At 33.4% G+C, this 22,568-nt stretch overlaps 1 protein-coding gene across 2 annotated transcripts; it reads left to right on the forward strand.

Moving 5' to 3' along the window:
- The first annotated feature begins 7,105 nt into the window (after positions 1-7,105).
- Positions 7,106-17,053, forward strand: LOC148613045 (uncharacterized). 2 transcript variants are annotated; one of them, XM_088595045.1, is made up of 8 exons: positions 7,106-7,271; positions 8,661-8,803; positions 11,506-11,640; positions 12,450-12,563; positions 13,297-13,449; positions 13,897-14,105; positions 14,841-15,005; positions 15,405-17,051. In XM_088595045.1, the coding sequence occupies exons 1-8, from the start codon at positions 7,156-7,158 to the stop codon at positions 15,567-15,569; spliced, it is 1,200 nt and encodes a 399-aa protein (XP_088451171.1). In that variant the 5' UTR covers positions 7,106-7,155; the 3' UTR covers positions 15,570-17,051. The 2 variants fall into 2 exon arrangements, with proteins under 2 accessions (XP_088451171.1, XP_088451170.1); XM_088595044.1 differs by lacking the exon at positions 7,106-7,271 and adding an exon at positions 8,156-8,336 and having other exon boundaries at positions 15,405-17,053.
- Positions 17,054-22,568: the final 5,515 nt, after the last annotated feature.

The following is a 22,568-nucleotide window of genomic DNA, read 5'->3' on the forward strand; positions in this document are numbered from 1 at the left end:
ACATAATAGGACACTTGAACACATATAAACATTTAAGTAAAAGTTCGTACAAATAAATCTATCTCAGATTTTATTACGGTTAATCTGGACTTTTAAATGTTACAGTGGTACTTCAGGATAGGATTTTGCATATAATAGATGTTCGAGTACGTTTCGAGAGGATAAAAGGGGGATAAGTCAACGACGTCGGTATATTTTTTTTACCTACATTTTGTATGTGAGAAATGTATAAATAATAGGAGAATTAAGAGCAGGCTGAAAGGTGTGTAGCACTCGAAACGTGAGAAAGCAATTGTAAAACGTGACTTTCATAAATCTCTCCATCTAAGAATCAAATCGACAAAATTAATTTGATGACTACACGTATAACTGTCCTGCAAGGGCTATACATGATCCCTCTTTTCGCTGCAGCATTCTTTAAAAGAAGAAACTGGTTAAATTGTCATCATTTTGATAGAGGAAAGTCAAAAATTATTTTACTGCAGCACATTACAAAGGAATCCGGCGAGTAACATGGGAAGAGTTTCTAAAACGTTTCATCAGACTTCAAGCTAAAACATTCTGATATACAAAAGAAAATTCCTGACAAATTTAACGTGTCTATAAACTGATCTAACGCTTTCATTTAGAGCCTGCAAGTAATATGCATGTAAGAGTAATGTCGTATAGTAAGCTGAATCAAAGTACTCAAGTACTGAATCTATTTATATCGATCGTTTTGGATTTTTACACCTCAAATAATCGTCAAATTGCAAAAAAAGTGGGATAAAAGGAAAGTACGGGGATCGAATTCAAATGTATCTTATCATAAACTTATTGTTGTAAATAGTTAATGTTGAATTTTTTGAATTCATTTTTAAATTCACCATTCTGATTACGAAGGACATTACAAAAACACACACCAATTTCATAATGCATTGCATCTGTGCGCCAGTTTGCGTAATATTCAGGTTTACTCAGAACACCAAGATGAATTAACACAAAACTCTCCGACATACTGAGTAATTGAACTACAAACTACTAAGTAGCCTTTCCCACTTTCTAAATATTTTCAAGACGAAATTTAATTTTTCGACCTCCAGATCAAATCATTCAAACTTAAACGTCCACTATCATTGAAATAAATCATGTCCTTAGATACACGCCCCTCTCAACTAGCTACATACCTCAGTTGATAAGATTTTTAGCCCAAGCGCTACAAAGTATCGCATAGACTTAAAAGTGCTTAGTTTCTTAGATATCTAGTTCCAGACACACGTACATTTACATAAACGCCAAAGTCTTAGAATACAATTTCAACAATTATGTATGGTGCAAACAACACTAGCCATGTAAAAGGGCCTGCATGAAATATCAGAAGACAGCTTTAGCATAACGACCATTTATAGCATGGTTTTCATTTCCATCTATATTATGGGTCTAAAGTAAATAGACAACTTGAATATATCGACAGTGAACGACTGATTGCATAGAAATAAACAGGTACTGATAACAGATTAGAGGACAACTTTTTCTAGTTGAATTGTTACTAATACAAATGTACTATCCTAATTCATCAGCCTATTACGTTGGCTGTAAAAGTTGTTCATTGGTTTTGTTTTTTGGCGAAAATGACATAGAATTAAATTTGATATATTAGAAATACCCATGAAATGGACGTACATGTAACTATCAGCATATGAACCTAAATGGGGTATGCCATTGGGACTATTTTACAGCGGTAGAGTAAGATTATAGCACATGCTATCAGGCTTTACAAATCTAAAGGCTCTGGTGATTGCTATATCAATTCTGATCTTCGATCTAAATTGAAAAAAATAACTATCCCATAGCAATATTTTTGTACGAAATTGCCATTCCCAAAAATAAATTTAGCCAATAATATAGGAAAAGTTGTGAACAATGCAAAGTCAGACAGACAGACACGTCAGACTGACACCTATATATGCGTGAAGTAAAAGTCCATAATTTAGAAGACGTAGATATCAAAATCGTCATTTCCGGTTTGGTTTGAAAGTTTAAATTTTAATTTGATATGTTTATTGCTTAATATGGTTTGCAACGGTGTGTTTGTATTTTTGTTTGAGATGAAAGAAAATATGATTGATTATTCTCAAAGTGAAAATAAAATAAAAGTATTAAGAAAATTCATACCACTTTTCTAATTATCTGTACTGCTGAAAGCAAGGGTCAGAGACGGTAGTAATTTGCATCGAAATCGCTGGATTTTAAGAAGCAAATGATATAAATACTAAGATTATATCAATATTCAGAAATTTATGATCAATTTAGGTTTTATTGCGGACAATATAATTCAAAATGAAAACAGATTCTCGACGTTTATGTTATGCAATAGTCGTAATGTATGCTTATCTATGTATTATATTAAATGTAACATTCATCTGATTTAACAAAAAAAAAGAGGGATGAAACAAGTTTTAGCTCGAATCCCGGCGGTTTGTTGTTAACAAGAACAAGAACAAAAAATCGTATGTTTTCTTTCAAATGTTTACAATTAAAAATCATTTTGTCTTCCATGCTACCCTTTAATGCCTTAGACTGTGTTTTTACCAATGTATTAAATGGGACAAGTCCCGTGAATTTTTTTTCAAAAATGTGTTTTTGAAATGCAGCCTGTTATTTATTATTGGACACGTGAAATTGGACACAAATAAATGTCTATTCTGAGCCAAAGGTAAGTTTAAACTTTAGGCTATATTTTGGGTCCATCGACGTCTGTAGTCAACATCCGTTTAGTCACATCAACATAGAGTTATATAAGGTGTATGTCGATTATGCTTATTGAGGGTCTACCATGTCTAGTTTAACGTTGACAAATTCAATCTTATCTTAGTAGATATGAGTAATTAGTGTATGTCAATGAAAAAAAAATAAGACCTCTCTCATGCAGCTTGAACGTTATTGGAAAGCCAAAGTGTGACAGTTTTGAAAATATAGTTCCTGGAAATCAAGGCAAATACAAACTTCAATTAATTCATAAACGTCTCCAAACAGCCGGAATTATAAGTGTTATACGAATAATGAATTTGTGATCGATAACCACGCTTAAAAGGTAAAAAAGGAACTAAATACAAATAAAATATGAATAAAAGGTAAAAAACAAAATTGACAAATGTGAGCCCAAATTTTCGGCCTTACGGCCTTCGTCAGGGCAAAAAGTATTGAAGATAAAACTTTCAATCCCTACCACAGAGACAAGGTGCCCTTAAAAATTAATCTTGAACATTATGAAATATGTATCAGGTATGTATGAAAATTGACGTTTAATTTGAATCACTTCTCAACATAGATTATTCTTAAAAGAGTTACATGTATACCCCTTGAAGCCCGGTATTCGACAATTTTGTAGTTTTTCCCTTATTTTTAACTTCTCTATCATCAACGGATAACTTTTGAACACTTGATATCCATCTTAACTATCTAAGACATAAAACTTTTCTTTAACGCAATATATAACTTACACAAGTGTTATTTGAGAGAATTATATTGGGCTGTCAGGATAGACTTATTTTCTTTAAAAACAAAAATTCCACTATTTCATGTGTATTTGTTTTTGCTCTTTTTATATGCAAATGTATGTAATCCTCCACTTAACACACAAATTAAAGCCCATTAAAGGTTGATTAAATGATTGATTGATTGTTGGGGTTTAACGTCTGAGCAGCAATATTTCAGCTATATTCAGGCGATGAACATGAAAGAGATGAAAAAATGAACATGAAATGATGATGAAATGAAAAAAGGGATAGGACGCAAGGATAATAGGGTCGACAAATTTTGATTGCGACTAGAAAAATGGAGGGATGGGTAGGGTCGGGCAATTCAATCCCCTGTGTCGGAGCGCAAAGGTTCCTACTCCTATCGAATACCACAGCAGGGTTCTTTAGCGTGCGAGGAACGTAGCATCTTTCCCAACACGGTGCATCACTATGGTTTGCAGTCAGGTTTTCCGTATTATAGCCTGACAACTCCAGCATGTTACACGCCAGGGGTACCCCATTCCACCACCTGGGGCAAACATCATAGTTGCTCTGTGGGCAGAGTGCTTAGCCGCCGGCTAGGCTTCTGAGCACTATTAAGTCGCCTTTTACGACAAGCTTAGTGCTGCTGTAGGCCAATTTTTTTTACACTCTGATCTGCACGGAGCCCCATTAAAGGAACTGCAAATAAAAGGAAGCAGTGTTTTGGACTCCATCTTAGCTTTTGCTCGCTATTTGTTATCTAAATGTAGGTGCATGCATGTACATGTATGTTGTAAAATTAACTTAAGCTAAGAATTTACACAGTAACTCCCTATTCTGGAATTTTCATTGCGCATTCCACAGTTTTCATCTCTTAAAACTCACATGAAAGCATTAGACTACGATTTTTGTTACGGCATTTATAATAGCACATGGGTGAAAGTATGCTATAAACCTAACGGGAGTTATCACAAAGAAATTAAAATCATACCTTAAAATATACTTAAGGTACATTGTACATGTAAGCGTTATCATGTCCGCCTTATATACAAATGCATGTTACACCTTGGTAGCGATTTGAGGATGACACGATTTAGGGAAGCGGGGAAAATTAGACACAAGTCGTTTGAGGATGGGAAGAACTGGAGTTAATTTGTTTAGGTATTGGTTGTCGAGTCGAATTTAAGGGAAAAGTTGAAAGAAATATGAAAAATATACTGGAAACCCCGGGACGACTCCCTCTGCCATGTATTGATGAAATAACATACCTAGGTCCGTCGACCAGATGTTGAAGAAGAGTCATTAAAGTTTTATATAGAGTTTAACTGTCCTTACGTGATGCTTTCTCATACCATATATAAAATTTACGATGCATAGTTAATCTTTTTATTGCATTCACCACATATTTATTTTTATTCTCTAGTGACTGCTGCCTTAAAAACACATATTTTAGACATTTACATTTACAATGGTATATTTGATGATTGAGTTAGAAAATCTTAATGAGAACCCAATCAGCACCACAATTTTCCTCGCAAACATTTCTATTACTCAGGTTATATAGCATATATCAGGATGTGGTTCAGTGGAGAAAATTTCAAAATGCAGTTTTTGTTTGCTTTTGAAAATAAACCAGTCTCGCCATTCATGTGATAAAGATCAATTGACAAAGATATATTAGGATTTCGATAGAAAAGTGTGAAGACTAAATAAATTAAACTGAGACAAAAACAACCAAAACCGAACGTTTCCGTGAATACAGCCTTTTGATTGACTAAGTCTAAACGTACAAAGGTCAAAAGGTCAAGATCTGGTGTCAACTGAAATGAAGAATACGGGTGTGGTGGTGCTAAATTGATATTTAAGCCTCTAGACAAGGTAGACAGGAGATTCACCCTCTCTCTAATCGTTTTCTTTCCTTTAATGGCCCGTCTTGCCTATTCTGAGTCTTATACATATAAAGTTATCTATGTAACCACGTTGGTGTTCTCCTACACTGATACCATGTCGGACGATTTTTACGAAAAGGCATGTTTTCATGTAAAAAATCATTTTTAGTATTTTTAACAGAAAATATAGGAATTTTAACCAAAAAACCTTCCACAAGTCTTACCTTATTTCATAGACAGTCTTTTTAAAAATCAGGCAGGAGGTGGTTTGTACATGTCAAAGACCCACCGAATTCAGAGTATGAATTTTAAATGGACTGGTACTTGAGACGTCATAGAACAGCTTTAGAGTCGGCGCTTCTGATAATCACAGCAGAGCCAACTCTAGAATTGTACTAGTAGACTCACCTGACCAGTCAAGGCTCGATAAATTTTCATAATGTTTTTTTTTTTTTTGCAAATAAATAATAATGTTAACATTTCGTTAAGTTAAAACAGGCATTACCATATTTCTATTCATTCAATCTTAATGAGAAGAAAGATTATACGTCATCAGCGGACAAGCTTGTTTTCGACGACTGAAAATTCCAAAATCGGAGCAGCACTTAACCAGTGCCCTACCATCCGATAGTTCCATAAATGCTAGAATTGTGCGATGTTAGAACTGATAGTAGATTGTTCAGAAACAACAATCATTCACAAAGCTATTTGTTAACGTCAAGTTCTTGTAAATCGATTTTTTAATTAGGTACGTTCATTTTTCTGGCCTTAATTTATAAAATGTCCAAATCTTTACCCCCCCCCCCATCCCCTTTTCCCCAGAAAATAAAAAATCAATCCCTGTCTGACTAATATGATGTAGATTATCGTGGAACAATATCATAGACATTTATTTTCTTTAACTGGAGTAATATAGTTAAATTTTATAAAATGCTTGTTTAATTATAAAACGGTTGAGGCCATGGCCCCCAAATATCAATACCAACCTTTTTGTGGTTTACAGCCTTGTTATAAAATTGCATAAAGATAAACTAACTATAATATTCAAATAAACGCACGAAAACAAAGTGTTTACGGACGACGACAACGATACGGACGGCCATGATAGCATCATACCATTATACCACCGCAAAATTTTTGCGGTTCTATAAAAAAAACAAGCAAAAAATGGTATGGTACTATGTAAAATGTGTTTGCTCTGTTTGCTAAAAATTCCGTTTTAGGCAAGTGTTAAAAAATAACAATCATTGTAATATTTGAATCGTGAGGATGTACTGAGCTACACTCCTTGAGACGTTCACGTTTCCCATCGTTTTGCGTTCGTTTAAACGCACGATAAACGCACGATAGAAGCATTCGCTTAAACGCATGATAAAAGCGTTCGATTATTTTTGTACTTTCATTATTTCATGGGTTTAACAGTTATTTTTTATATTTTTGGTATTATTAATTTATATGATTAATTTTATTTTCTATTTTTTTCTGTCAATATTATTAATTTTCGTCGTTCGTCTATCGTGCGTTTCTTTACGTTCCTTTAAACGCACGATAGAAGCATTCGTTTATCGTGCGTTTGGTGAGCGTTTAGCGTGCGTTATGGTATCGTGCGTGCCGGAAATCTAAACGTCTCAAAGAGTGTAACTACCGATTGCCACATTTCACCTGTAAGTTTATTCATGAGCGTGGCTAGTAAACAGTGATATCTGGTTAAGATAAAATGTTTATAAACTGATGTAGTCCATGTTAATATAATATCTTGATCGCTTGAAACAAAAGGTTATAAAATGGAATTTGGTGAAGATATCAGGAACAAGGCTTTTACCATAAAAGATGGTGTACTTCCTGTTAACCATGGTGCTTATGGCGTTGTTCCAAAGCCCGTTCAGGAACAGCAGATGAGGTAAAAATATAAAAAGTTAGCAGTTACAAAGTCAATGAGGTTATAGTGTGTAAAGTCATATTAACATTTTATTCAATGCAAAATATAACATGTAAAATTGTAAAATTGCGTACATGTTTATGAATATCGGAAGAACTCGTAGTTTTGAAGGTAGGAAGGGGATCTGTGCTAATTAATCACCCTGCCCTGTGTTATACCTAAAATCTAATAGGGCATGGGGTACCCCATTTTGTTTGTATCCCTTTTTATAACGTTCAAACAAAGTCTTTAAATCGCTTTTAGATTTACTTAAGAACGACTATTTTCCTTCTTGAGTTCGTTCACCAAATAAAGTCCCGGTCATGTTTTTCTTTATACATGGCTTTTTTATTGGCAATGCGGTATGCGTTTCTGTCGGTATGCGTTTCTGTGGGTTAAGTTTCTGTCGGTGTCGGTATCTGTCGGTATGCGTTTTTGTCGGGTAAACTTTAGGAAGGGAAGGAATGTTACTTCATTCTAAATAAAGTTCTTCAAGAATGATAACAGAAAAGACAACTGATAATAGAAGTAGAAAAACACCAAGCTTAGTATTTTTATGTAGATAGGTATTTTTTCTTCTTATGCTTAACAAAAACATGGGTGTTTGTAATTGCATTTGTTACATAACCATCGAAGTATAAAAATTGATTACCAGTATTAGGACTTCTGCTCTATTAGCGGTCCGGCAACATATGTATGTGCTACTCATATATTCGTAGACCTGAAATATAAAATTCCACAAGTAGATTAGATGTGTCATTTAAAGTTACAAATGTGTTTATTAAAGTGTATATAATCAAATTTGTAAGCCTATACACACTAAGTGTTAGATTTTAAATATCAACAAAAGCGTAGACTTAACTTAACTGGTGATACATGTTTCCACATTAATCGACTGAAATAAATAAAAGTAAAAATAATGACCGACATTCCTAAATTCGGAAAGGACATTCGAGTCAAGGAATTTCCTTTGAAGGATTGCGTTGTTTTTACTAACCATGGATCTTATGGAGTTGCACCAATACGGATTAAAGAGGCGCAATTTAGGTATTGCATTTTGTATGAGCTGTCAGAGTATTTTCCTTTAAGTTTGTTGGTTGTTTATTTTAACAAAATAAGAATGCAGAAAGACGACAAATATTGTTCCGAAAATTGAACGGTCTGTGGTACAAAGTAGATGCATGAAATTAAGTGCTCTACAAATAACAAGCAGAACAGACTTTGGAGCGAACAGAGAAACAACAAGAACGTCATGATAGTAATTACATCAACCATATCAATTATAGTTTTAGAACCTGATCGGGGAAAATCAGGCAGATTCACCTGCACCTATATATACATGACCTACTATGTAATTATGTTTCCTTATAGGGTTTTACGTGATATGTACGATTATCCTGATTTGTGGTGGCGTTATAATTTACGTAAAAGGATGGATGAGTCAAGAGAAATCGTGGCAGATTTTGTCAATGCAGACAAAGGCAACATAGTATTTGTTCAGAACGCAACTACAGGTAACAGTTTATATCACGTGTTTCTAATTGAAAATAGTTCAAAAAAGGAAATACGGAAAAATAGAACAAAAAACAAAAACAAAACAAAAAACAAAACAAAAAACAAAAAACAAAACAAAATGTAAAAAAAAACCAAATAAACAAAACACAAGCAAAACACATAAAAACTCCAAAAATGATCATACATGTTTTTTCCTACTATTTTTTTAAGGTGTATACCTCTTTATAGACCAGACTTCATCGTCAATTAATTATGTAGTGATTCCTTCGTTGTTATAATCAATGGATACTTTTTGTCTTACTTTCCAGTACGTCAATGTGTACAAGTATTCGGTTTTTTTGTTGTGAATTAGGAAAATGCAAAGTATTTCAACTTTAAATCTGTGATTAGTATGATTTCTGTCTCATTCGTTAATACTGTTTTATTTCACATATTCAATTATGGATCTAATTGAAATAAAACAAACTATTGAATATACTAGTTGAGGAAAATATATTTATGAAACCACAAATACCTCTATTTGTAACTTTCACCTTGGACACTAAAATCAATTTTCTTCAAGACAATCCTCTGGTGTGTATTTCCATATTTTGCCATATTCTGAACTACAGTGTATGATATTTTCAACATTACTAAGTAAACACCATAATCTACATGTACTGGATACATTACTGGTATTAACTGATCTAAATCACTTAAGTAACAGCTCCATTCAAGTAATTTGTCTAGCATATCAGTCAGAACTCAGAAATTATAAAGTAATGAACCAACTCTGCATAATGTTTAGACGGAATGAGTGCTGTGGGTGCCAGTTAATTAAGGCTATATTCCATTGTTCATTTGTTAATGGAAACATAATGCTATATACAGTTATCTAGATCAGGTTCAGAGTAATCAAGGAATGCTGGAGTAAAGTTTCAGATAACATAAATCATATGTTTTTGTAATAAGTCGTAATTTGTTTTGCGGGGTAAAAGTCCACAAAGAAGTAACAGTGGTAAGAAATTAATGCAATGTGTTGATTACTGTGGATTTTAGAACTTTAAATCATTGTATCGATTGAAAAACCATATTTATAAGTGTACGATTGATATACCATATCGATCACTATCACGTTCTACACACTGTATCGATCATTCTGGAGATGGATAAATCATATCGACCATTGTCGAGAGTGATGTTATATGTACATATCAATCTGTGTTGCGATTGTTTCATCATATCACTCATTTTGGAGATTGACACACCATATCAATCCCTTTAGCGATCATTGTGAAATTTAATACACTATTTCAACCATTTGGAGATTGGTACACAGCATCGATCATTGTGGAGAGTAATTTATTATATCGATCGTTGTGGAGATTAAAAACTCCATTTTGATCATTGCTGTGACTATTAAATCACATAATGATGTTCAATAAGACAGGTTTCATAGGTTCTGTTTACAGTTTATATACACCCGAGACCACTCTATGAAACATCCACCATAAGACAGGTTTCATAGGTTCTGTTTACAGTTTATATACACCCGAGACCACTCTATGAAACATCCAGCATAAGACAGGTTTCATAGGTTCTGTTTACAGTTTATATACACCCGAGACCACTCTATGAAACATCCAGCATAAGACAGGTTTCATAGGTTCTGTTTACAGTTTATATACACCCGAGAACACTCTATGAAACATCCAGCATAAGACAGGTTTCATAGGTTCCGTTTACAGTTTATATACACCCGAGACCACCCTATGAAACATCCAGCATAAGACAGGTTTCATAGGTTCCGTTTACAGTTTATATACACCCGAGACCACCCTATGAAACATCCAGCATAAGACAGGTTTCATAGGTTCCGTTTACAGTTTATATACACCCGAGACCACCCTATGAAACATCCAGCATAAGACAGGTTTCATAGGTTCCGTTTACAGTTTATATACACCCGAGACCACTCTATGAAACATCCAGCATAAGACAGGTTTCATAGGTTCTGTTTACAGTTTATATACACCCGAGACCACCCTATGAAACATCCAGCATAAGACAGGTTTCATAGGTTCTGTTTACAGTTTATATACACCCGAGACCACTCTATGAAACATCCAGCATAAGACAGGTTTCATAGGTTCTGTTTACAGTTTATATACACCCGAGACCACTCTATGAAACATCCAGCATAAGACAGGTTTCATAGGTTCTGTTTACAGTTTATATATACCCGAGACCACTCTATGAAACATCCAGCATAAGACAGGTTTCATAGGTTCTGTTTACAGTTTATATACACCCGAGACCTCCCTATGAAACATCCAGCATAAGACAGGTTTCATAGGTTCTGTTTACAGTTTATATACACCCGAGACCACTCTATGAAACATCCAGCATAAGACAGGTTTCATAGGTTCCGTTTACAGTTTATATACATCCGAGACCACTCTATGAAACATCCAGCATAAGACAGGTTTCATAGGTTCTGTTTACAGTTTATATATACCCGAGACCACCCTATGAAACATCCAGCATAAGACAGGTTTCATAGGTTCTGTTTACAGTTTATATACACCCGAGACCACCCTATGAAACATCCAGCATGTTTTGGTTATTTGCACACTCAAAGAAAGGAAACTTTTTACATTGTGCATGCTGAAGTAAACGTGACTGGAAAACAATACATTTCATTTATAAGTATCTATTACAGGTATAGCTGCCGTGATAAAGTCCTTGACGTATTCGACGGGAGATAAAATATTGTGTACTGATAATACTTACCAAGCTGTTAAGTACATATGTACGGCACAGTCAGAGTCTTTCCGAGAATCTTCGGTGGACACAGGTATTTGCAGTTGCACCTGAACTGTTTTTCTTTTTTGAATATTTTTTTAAGGAGGCTATACACAGACCTTCAAACCCTTCTTTTTAACTTTAAGGAACAAAACTGCCGTAACTGTGTTTTATTATTTAAAGCTTTCTTTTCTTAATTACTACATTACAATACATCGCGCGTCCATTCGGAGACGTAGAAAGTTTCTTTTCCATCCCACAAGGAACAAAAAAGACAAAAAAAAAGGATCACCTAACAAATAAACTGTGTTTGTGACGGTATTGGCAACGATTTCACTTCTAATAACACCACCATTAATTGTGTGAATTGAATCAAACAAAAAATAACTGCATATACATTTCATTAATAATACCAGAAAGCAAAATACAAGTAATACATACTACTGATAAATTCACTGATTTTTGCGGTACTAAGTAGACCTACTATATGCAGAGGTTTAATACTACTGTTTCTTTTCTTTTCTTTTTTTTTTTATTTTGAATTACTAATTTGGAACTCAAAAGAGATATACTGTGATTAGATTAACGCTCTAGAACATAGATAAATGATCATAAATCACAATCTGTGAGAGAATATAGACAAAATAGGTACCCAATACACTAATAAATCAATAGATGCTCTTGAAGCAATACATTGACTGTCTGCTTCATATTTCACTTATACGGTTTTAAAATTACAAGGACAGATGGTCCGAACATATTCAAAATAGTTTGTACTCTAGTGACTTCACTCTTTTGTGATCGTAGATTCATTCTACAGAGAGTAAATGACATCATTTAAGCTATAATCGTTTTTTGTAGGTATTCAAGTGGATTATCTAACACTGAACTTCCCGATCAAGAGTGAAGATGAAGTGGTCGAAATGTACTCTGAATATTTTCGTAATAATCCAAGGGTGAAAATTGCAATTATTGGTAAGATTGAAAGTTGCAATAATTGGTACGAGTGAAAGTTGCAAGAATTGGTACGAGTGAAAGTTGCAATAATTGGTAAGGCTTCTGACCACATGTACCTGCAGTAAATTACATGGGACTTGCAACCTCTTAAGATACAATTTACATGTATATGTAGCCCCTTAGAATAGAAATGTACAGTTTACTGGTATGAATTTTTCAAATATCAATAAAAAGGAATTGATATAATCAGAAAAGGACGGAGGTACGGACGGTGGGATGGATATCCCTATTACAATTTTCAAAAAAAAATAAAAAAGAAATTCTACTGGTATGTCCTCAATGAGTATAAGAGTTGACGTGTACACTAGCTTAGTAATGGTGGCCAAAATAGATATGTAGTTATTGAAATAATATAAAAAACGGCGATTATATGATTTTCAGTCAGTATAGTTTTGCTTTTTACCCTTTGACCTTAAGGACGCTCTTCTATGGAAACGCAAGTCACCTGATCGCAATTCGGATTCTCGATTGGCCAAGTACTGATCACTTAATGGCGTTCAAAAATACTGTATAGAAAATTTGAAATCGCGTTCGAAAAAAATGTATCAAAAATTTGAAATTATGTAGAAACTTAGAAGTTAAATTTCTATGCGTCGGCTATCTTTTTTTAAAATTATTTATGTTTATGCGGAAAATACCGGCGATTTCTTATCATCTTGATATTATGTTAATTCGCGTTTAAATATTTTAGATCACATAACAAGCCAATCTGCCATTCGAATGCCCGTGGAAAAATTAATTCCCCTTTGCAAAGAGTACGGAGTCCTGTGTTTGATTGATGGTGCACACGTTCCAGGACAGATTCCATTAAACCTGCGGAAGTTAGACGCTGATTTCTATACAGGTACAGTTGTGTTATTACAACATTTCACTGATATTCAAGCTGGAAGTTTATACACTTATAACATAGTACTTCGTAGACAATTTCCGACTAATGTATGTAAGGCCGGTTATCCAGAATAAAGTTTACTCAGAAACTGTTTACTGTCCTAATTTGCCCCAAGAGGCGTAATTTGGTATTGTGTTAATTGGAAAGAAGTAGTAGAGGAGATCTGTGCAGACTTACAGAAGTGTATGCTTAATTATAGCCATTTTGCGACACTGAATATGAGCACATGGACTCCTACTAATAAACCCCGCTACTCTTTCCGTAAATTGTCTATGTATTTTTGCTTGAGTGGAACTATTTGTTATCCTTTTGAATTTTGTGTGTGACTATTGCCTTTATAAGTTCGTCAATCGGAAAGTTGATTTTATCTTGTATAGAAGACGTACACATGTATAATCATAGGTAACTTACATAAATGGTTATACACACCCAAAGGATGTGCTTTCTTGTGTATAAAAAAGGAACATGAAGACATTGTCAGGCCGGTAGTGACGTCACATGGTTATAAGAAAGATCTTCAGACGGATTTTTTTCATCAAGGAACAAGGGATGATAGTCCGTATGTGGTAGCTAAAGATGCTATTGGTTTTTACAGAGAAATAGGAGGACACGTATGTTGAGCTTTATTTGAAGATCAAAGTGAAATAAAAGTATTATTTTTACGGAAAAATAGTTCTAGGAAAATTGTTCGCAGGATCGAGTGGATGAATGATTTTAGTCAGGGGCGTAAATGAAAGCGGTGCGAAGCGAGGCGAGCATTGTTTTGGGTAGAAATTGAGAGTAAACAAGAATTTACGCAAAAAAAAATCCAATTTTTCCGAGGTGTACGGCGGGCCCACCTCCATGTTTCCGCGCCTGGTTCGTATGTTAAAATTTAGTATTAACAAAGATAGAAGATTTGTTTTTTGATTTTATACTTAACTTTGGTTTAAATTGACTAATAAGACTTTAAAAAAACATAATAAAATATACAAATTTGTAACGGTACTTTAGGACCAGAGCATATGATATATATAAAACATTATAGATAATTATGTTTAACCCTATACCATTTAGTCATTGAGATTTTTTCTAGCTTATCGGAGACCTGTCATTTCCCAAATACCTAGACTTAACTCATTGCCAGCTGTATGCCAACTTTGAAAAGTAGAAAACATTGCTTGTTTTCAAATTTGACGGAACTCTAAACCTTAAAAACTTTTCCGCACACGATCGCAACCACCGTAAGTTGGTAGACAGTGGAATAAAATTCGAGAAATTGTTTTAGGTCGATAAGAGCATGATATGTAAGATTTTACTAATAGATACAATATTAACACAGTAAGTAATTGATCTTTGTGTTACAGGAGAAACTTTCTGAATACATCGGGCCACTTATAGACAGAGCTGTTGACCTATTGACAAAATCATGGGGAACCAGTGCTTTACCGATACCTAAATCAATGCAGGCACCATTTATGAGATTAGTAGAGTTGCCAAAGTCAAAGGTGTTTGAAGGTCGAAAAACTTTTGTAAGTTTACGCTCATATATTTGGTTGGTATGCTAAAAAAAAACAGCTATCATTATTTTTTGTTTTTGTTTTTTTTATTTTTGTTTTTTTTTTCCATGATACATTTTAGTTCAGAATAGATTATAGGATCAGTTAAGAAGCCTATCTTTTATATTTTACATACTGAAGAATATTACCGAAATGTCAAATTAGGAGACATCCGTTGAAATATGTCCGATACAGCGGTTGATAATTTACGTACAATATCCGATCAAGTCAGTATAGTGGGTTTAAAGCCCACTTTTGTTTAGCTTTTTTTTTCCAATTTATAACCTTTGAACCTTGTACCGCTTCCCGTTTTAAATTTCTGGATGCGGCACTGCCGTACCGCAATGTTCAATAACTATTATTTTATTTCAGGATGAACTTGAGCCAGTTATAATCGATCACATAGTGAACCATAGCGTAACAGCGCAGTACACGTACGTCGGTGGAAAGAACTACATTCGCGTTAGCGTCAATGTATACAATACAGATGAGGATTATGTGAAACTTGCTGATTTTATAAAAGGGCTAATGGATTAGTTAGACCTGTATGATTCAATTTAACATTAACATTTATTTTATACGAACCGATTATATAGAGTATTTCATGATTGAGTATACAGTTAATCTTGTTTACATTATATTATATCATTCTACATAGCAAATAGACCTCAGTGTCCTGAGACATCTCAAGACACAAAAGAATCGAAACCATGTCTCATGTCTCAAGACATGTGTGTTTATGTCTCAAGACGTCTCAGGATGTCTCAAGACACTGAAGTCTATTTTCTATGGTCTAAGTTTGCATTTTAGAATAAATGCATTATTTTTCTTTTACATTTATTATAGAAGCATATACATGTAGTTCTAGGCATTTGTGATCGTAAAAAATGGCAATAAACCTTAAAAGATAAAATTTGAGCTTTAATTTGATCCAAAAAAGACATGGTGCATACGTTCTAACCAGTGTTATAATTAATTACCTTTCGTTAGTGAGTGATCATTTCGGCAAATTTAAAGGTACATGAAGTAGTGATGAATTAAAAGCACAGATTTGAAATAAGAAATCTCAGTTTTCAAACACCAACACCTGCATTGGGTCTTCTTAGTGAAATTTCAAATCAGCATCTCTATCCGACAAGCAAATACCATTATATGATACTAGTAGCTTAATGATTATTGAAATATCGCTAAGTTATAGAAAAGTGATCATGGGTAAGTGATCTTACATATAAAATTCAGACATTATCAATGGTCGAGGTCATTCATAGTGCAGAAAAATATCGAACAATCGATGCTGTTTTGTTCCACATGCGCCATGTTGTTTTTTTCTTTTTCTTTTTTTCTTTTTTATTATTATTATTTTTTTTTTTGTTTTTTTTGGTAACTGTCGTCATTTTTGAGGAAACCATGCAGTCAAGTCAAGAAGAAAGGAAAAGGAAATCAAGCTGTATGTCTTGTTAATAAGCAGTTTTATGCAATTTATTCAAGGTTTCATGAATTGTCTCCTTTACCTCACTGTTATACTTCAAATTGGTTTTTTTTTTCGAAAATACATCGATCTAAGATTTTGAACCATTATAGAGATACATGTATGTTTTCACAAAGTTGTAACATATATAAATTTTGTACAACCATTTGTGTATACATGTATATACAATGTATGTCTTAGTACTCTTATGATATTTTAATTTATTAAATAAATTAATATATCCGCAACCATTTGAATGTTAAATTTACAAACCCGGTTTTCTGTAAATGTTAGATAGAGGTAGCTTCATTTTACTTTAAACTTATAACCTGAATCTGTTGTTATAATTCAGTAGTAGTAACCGAGAAAAGCAAATCGTTTTGTCGGGATGCATTCACGCCTTTATGAAATTAACATAGTCATTATACACTTGTATTTAGAAATAAGTATAATTATGCCAAGAGAGTTTCGCGAGGACGACGCAAGATGTTATTGCTTAATTGTATAAATGTACATGTATTTAAGCTTGACAGAGGAATCCATTCAATAAACGATAAAATATTAAGATTTTTAAGATCAGGACAATGTCTTTGATATTCTTATGCAGGACAATGTCTTTGATATTCTGGTGCAGGACAATGTCTTTGATATTCTGCATTCAAGTCCAGAATATGAATAAATAAGTTTTATCTGTCACAGGTTTCCTCTTTAATATGTATTATATTGGAAATGACATAAGAAACTGACAGAGGGTGTTTCTGGAGAAGAAGAGAAATTTATGCCTACAGGTATAACCTATCAATGTATGCCTTTGTTGTTATATCTGTGTTTCCCCTTAAATTTCAGTGTCTTAGAAATGTGTAAATGTATCATGCTACTGTTACGGGAAATTTTCGTGATTACCTTTTTCGTGGTTTATTCAATCAATATACTTCCATTCATACTCATACAAGTATGTATACAATGAAATTTCCAATCTGCTTAATTTGAGTTGTCTTTTATCTCACTTTAAACAAAGTTATTATCATTATTATTTACAGAATTTATATAGCACTTTAACTAATAACAATTACTCTTAGCGCTTTACAATATAAAAATACAAAAATAAAATACAAACATGAATATACTACATAATGTCAGAAAAGAATGACAAAATTCACCCTAGAAATTGAAAATAAAAATAACAATAGTAAGTGAAAAACCAAAAAAAAAATATCAAAATATAAAATTTAAAACAACAGAAGTTGAACAAATTGTTCAAATAAAATAATTTTGAATAAAAAAATATCAAGTTACTATGCAGTGCAGGAAAACGCCATAGGACAATAATTTATCTACAGAAAAGACTTAAAAAATGATAATAATAATAAAAACGTTTGACAGGAAATTAGTAAAAATAAGACCAATCTCCACACAGAGGGTAAATTTAAACAAGCTATTTGAAAGCTTTTATACATGTGTCACGCTCATGTCCAACCCCTGTCTATTTATTCAAAAAAGTAAACTATAATTGAAACAGCTTCGCTGATTTATAATTGTTCATACCCTGTGAAATTTTTATATCAGGTATAGCAGAGCCTTTGATAGTATAGAGAGATTCGAAGTAAATTAGGAAGCGGTTGTAGGTCTGCGGAGGAGATAGGGGCTCCAGTAGACTAGTCGCCTCGTGCAAAAAGGTCAGTAAGAATGGTAGATAACAAAGTTCTTCTAACCAGGATACCGAAGTGATTCGACCAGTATTGAAGTTGGGGTTCTTATGAGTTGTTAATCATTTTGATATCTTAGAGAATGTCGAAAAAGATTTTTAATATTGATTTGATAAAATAAATTCCTTCTTTCATTTCAAGAAATAAATGTCATCGCTTTTATCGGGATTCTCTTGTTTATTCCTCTATCCATAGTCACACTTAGATTAATATTGTATGTTTTGGTATATGTATTTTTTATAAAAAAATAGTAATAGTTTCTTTGATAAAAGTGAAAAAAAAAATAAAAAACAAAAAACATAAAACAAAAAACAAACATCCGCTTCACACCATCTTTTGAGAAAACAAGGTTTGTTGTCAATATTGATATTGTTGATATTGGTATTGAACCACAAAGTTTGACCCAAGATATCAGAAGTTGGATCCATTCGGAACACCTCAGCCTTTCTAGTTACACGAAAAGAAAAACCTCGGTGGCACTAGGCGGATGGATCTGTCCGAAATTTGACCGATCCGATTCTATAATTATAGATAAACTGGTTGAATTTTCTACCATTACGCCAAAATTCCTGGAAGAGTAGTTGTTTATTTCTAGTGATATCCAACTAAACTTTTTATCGCCACCTGGTGGAAAGAAATACTTTGATTCGCGTATGACTACAATTCCGGCAAATTTTTCAAGAAGAAATTCTCCCTTCTGCATCCGAGGTTATTTTTTTTCTATGTAGCGGAAATGGCCGAGTATGTCCGATTGAATTTGGATCTTGCATATTGTTTTCTCCCCTTAAGTTATAAATTCTGATAGGATGCTCCTCTGTTTAAACTAATTTGATAGTGTAATAACGAATATTTTAATTTCATGGGTAACACGCTTTCATGGGTAACACGCTTTCATGGGTAACACGCTTTCATGGGTAACACGCTTTCATGGGTAATACGCTTTCATGGGTAACACGCTTTCATGGGTAACACGCTTTCATGGGTAACACGCTTTCATGGATAACACGCTTTCATGGATAACACGCTTTCATGGGTAACACGCTTTCATGGGTAACACGCTTTCATGGGTAACACGCTTTCATGGATAACACGCTTTCATGGGTAACACGCTTTCATGGATAACACGCTTTCATGGGTAACACGCTTTCATGGGTAACACGCTTTCATGGGTAACACGCTTTCATGGGTAACACGCTTTCATGGATAACACGCTTTCATGGGTAACACGCTTTCATGGGTAACACGCTTTCATGGGTAACACGCTTTCATGGATAACACGCTTTCATGGATAACACGCTTTCATGGGTAATACGCTTTCATGGGTAACACGCTTTCATGGGTAACACGCTTTCTGATTTAATAAAAAAAATGTCCATTATCTCATAGACCAAATATTGTATATCTCTGTGACGTCATCAACCTTTGTCAATGGTTTATTGGTTGAATTTTTGATACAAAATTAAATTATAACGAATGACTGTTATTTTTTTTTTGGGTCTATTTGAAATAACCTCAATGCAAACTCGAAAATTACCTGCATCCCGTGAATGAGGTTATTTCTTCATAGACCGAAAAATATGACGGCCATTCCTCAACTAATTTCCAGAGAACAGAAATTTATCACCACCATAGTGTGATAAAACATCAGTCAATATCAGTTTCCATCGTGACCGATTTAAAGGATTAAAACAATTATGTACCCAAGTCATTTGTAAACCAGAACAGAAAGGTTTTACGTGAAGCACTTATAGGCCTCCTTTTTCATAGTCATTAAATATGATTTTTCTAGCTATTCTGTCTTTCCTACCACCGTAAAGAATTTTTTTTAAAAATCTTTAGTGAATTCACGAAAGACATTCATGGGAGGTTTATGAATGACAGTTAAAATTTGTATGATAATGGGTAGAGCTTAAGTTTTTGCAACAGTTATCTTACCCATATAAGTATGATCTCTAAACAACCAATTATTCCAAAGTTTTCTGATAGAATTAATCTTCTCCTTGAAATTACATGCCGTTATAACAGTTTCTGCTAATTGTATGATATACCAAGTAATTTAAATTTCTAGAATGATTCCATAAAACTGGCATATTCTGGAGGAGCATCTGACCATATCCCATTCTTGTGTCAATCTCTACTGATTTGTTTTTTTTTCTCTCTCTCAAGATTAGCTCTCAGATCAAATTACTAGTTATAATCAGTTTACAAAGACATATAATGTTCAATCATTTTTTAGAATATTTTGGTCTGTTAAATGCTATTACACAAAGCTGGAAAGAGAGACTCACTGATGCAGAAAAATTAGAAAGTATTGAAAATGAATTAGCACAGAGGGTAACAAACAACCCTAAGTCTTGTAATTTTTATAAACTGTTTTCAACTGATATCGCTGAAACACCTAAAAAGCAATACAAAAATAGTCAGAGAAATTCACTGATGATGCTATTGAGTGGACCAACGTTTTTATGAAATTAAACACAGAAACAAAACAAAAATAATATGATGAATATGTTGCAATTTAAGCGGCTGCATAGGATGGTGGCAACAAATACTTTTCTACTCAAAAGAATTTAAAGGAGACACAGCAATTTTCCTTTTGTAATAAAGCTGCATTAGCTGTCATTTTCGTAAATTTTTGTTTCTGTTGAAATATACCTTAACTTTGATTTATTTCTACCAAATTGTACTTTTCCTGTATAATTTCATTCAATATCCACAAATAAAATGTGTTAAATACGTGAAATAGGTGTCTATATATTTATTGCCTTGCAAGACAACAAATCGACCTAGATAAATCCATATGCATGTGACTTCTGGTGACCTTAATCCACGCATGTGCTGTAAGGGTCTCTTTTTTAAAAACAAATTGCTAAGCGAAAGTGGTAATCAATGGCAAGGAAGACCGTCGGATTTCGAATAAAATGCAAGGATCCTTTTAAAATTTACGTATTGTGACATAATGTGGCACAAATATGGTCAGTGACTGTCATTATTTATTTGAAAACTAATCAAGAAATAGATGAAATGAATTGTTAACAAAACAGTGCTTACCTGTGTTTCCATTATTGTTATTTTTACCAAGTTTAAAGTATTTTTAACCCAGGTTAATGTTCTGTCGGCAATCTTCGGAGGTAATGGCGAAAAATAATTAGATCTGAGCTATCGATCTTCTTTGATTAAAAAAAACGTTGTTTTCACAATATTCTGAAGGTATTATCGACATTTATTGCCTCAATTGCATTACTACAAACTTATTTCATTTTATCAGCAAAATTCAGTAGAATCAAAACTGAAAAAAAAATTAACAGCTAATGCAGCTTTAAAAAATTGGCTAGTATTGAAAATTTAAATCAAAGAAATTTACAAATGAGGAAAGAGAGATAATTCTAGGTTGTGATGCAGAAAAGTAGTGTTATCCTTACATTAACGAAATATATTTAATATCGTTGTGCAATCCAAAGTACTATCCATGCAGCTGAGGCCGCTATTTCCTACATAAGAGAACAAGCAACACATGAAATAGACACGGGTGAATATTTCTCGCAACGCGAGAGATTGCGAATTATTGATACGTGGAATTTCTTGGTTTAAATTGAAGATCCATGTGAACTTGGTTTTTTTGTGTTTCCTTTCATTATCAATTTGAAATTTGATTGATCATACAACATAACTTCTGTTTGTCATTAACGTTCCTAAAATAAAAAAAAAATAATAATACAAAAAAGAAAAAATAATAATAATAATAAAACATCATTGAAGTACCCTTTTGACTTTTTTTATTTCTTACAGTGTGGTGACAAGTAGTAATCCACTATGTTGTCAACTTTGTCAAACAAAAAAAAATATCAGCAGTGATATGGTGTAGCAGCTGTGATGAAGGGCTTTGCAATTCGTGTAAAGAGCGTCACAAAGTTTCTAAGGAAACCTGATTTCATTATAGTATACATGGAAATGAACTCAACATATATTTTTAGAAAAAAATAGAGAAAAAATACCTCATTAGTCATTATGGCTGGAATTGTATTACTTCAAAACCATTTTAAATGCTCAATTAGTAAGTTTGGCCAAGAAAATGTTTTGTGTTTACGAAAATAAAAACAAAAAGACAAAAGGGTCAAAGGAAGGTAAAATAAACATCAGTCAAGGAACAGGTTACGGACACAAAATGACTTGTGATATAATTCATTTCAACTATGAATGGTATTACTGCTTAATATGTATAGCATTTCAAATTTCAATTATCAAACACTCCCAGTTTACCCTACCGGTGCAACTGGTCCATGCTCTCACTTTTTAGTGGAGTCCGATTTGCTCATTTACTTTGGTTACTGTGTATGTATTAGTTTAGTGTTGTCTGTTTTC

The sequence above is a fragment of the Perna viridis genome, chromosome 7 (genome assembly GCF_037379345.1).
Source record: "Perna viridis isolate PV_CMFRI_1.1 ecotype Kerala chromosome 7, ASM3737934v1, whole genome shotgun sequence".
In the NCBI taxonomy this organism is placed as follows: domain Eukaryota; kingdom Metazoa; phylum Mollusca; class Bivalvia; order Mytilida; family Mytilidae; genus Perna; species Perna viridis.

What these genes read in the sequence shown, in the direction of transcription:
- LOC148613045 (XM_088595044.1), top strand. Translation starts at nt 8,209, where the DNA reads ATGACCGACATTCCTAAATTCGGAAAGGACATTCGAGTCAAGGAATTT. An exon ending in AGAATCTTCGGTGGACACAG is followed by an intron (nt 11,641 to 12,449) that starts GTATTTGCAGTT and finishes CGTTTTTTGTAG; the next exon opens with GTATTCAAGTGGATTATCTA. An exon ending in TTGAAGGTCGAAAAACTTTT is followed by an intron (nt 15,006 to 15,404) that starts GTAAGTTTACGC and finishes ATTTTATTTCAG; the next exon opens with GATGAACTTGAGCCAGTTAT.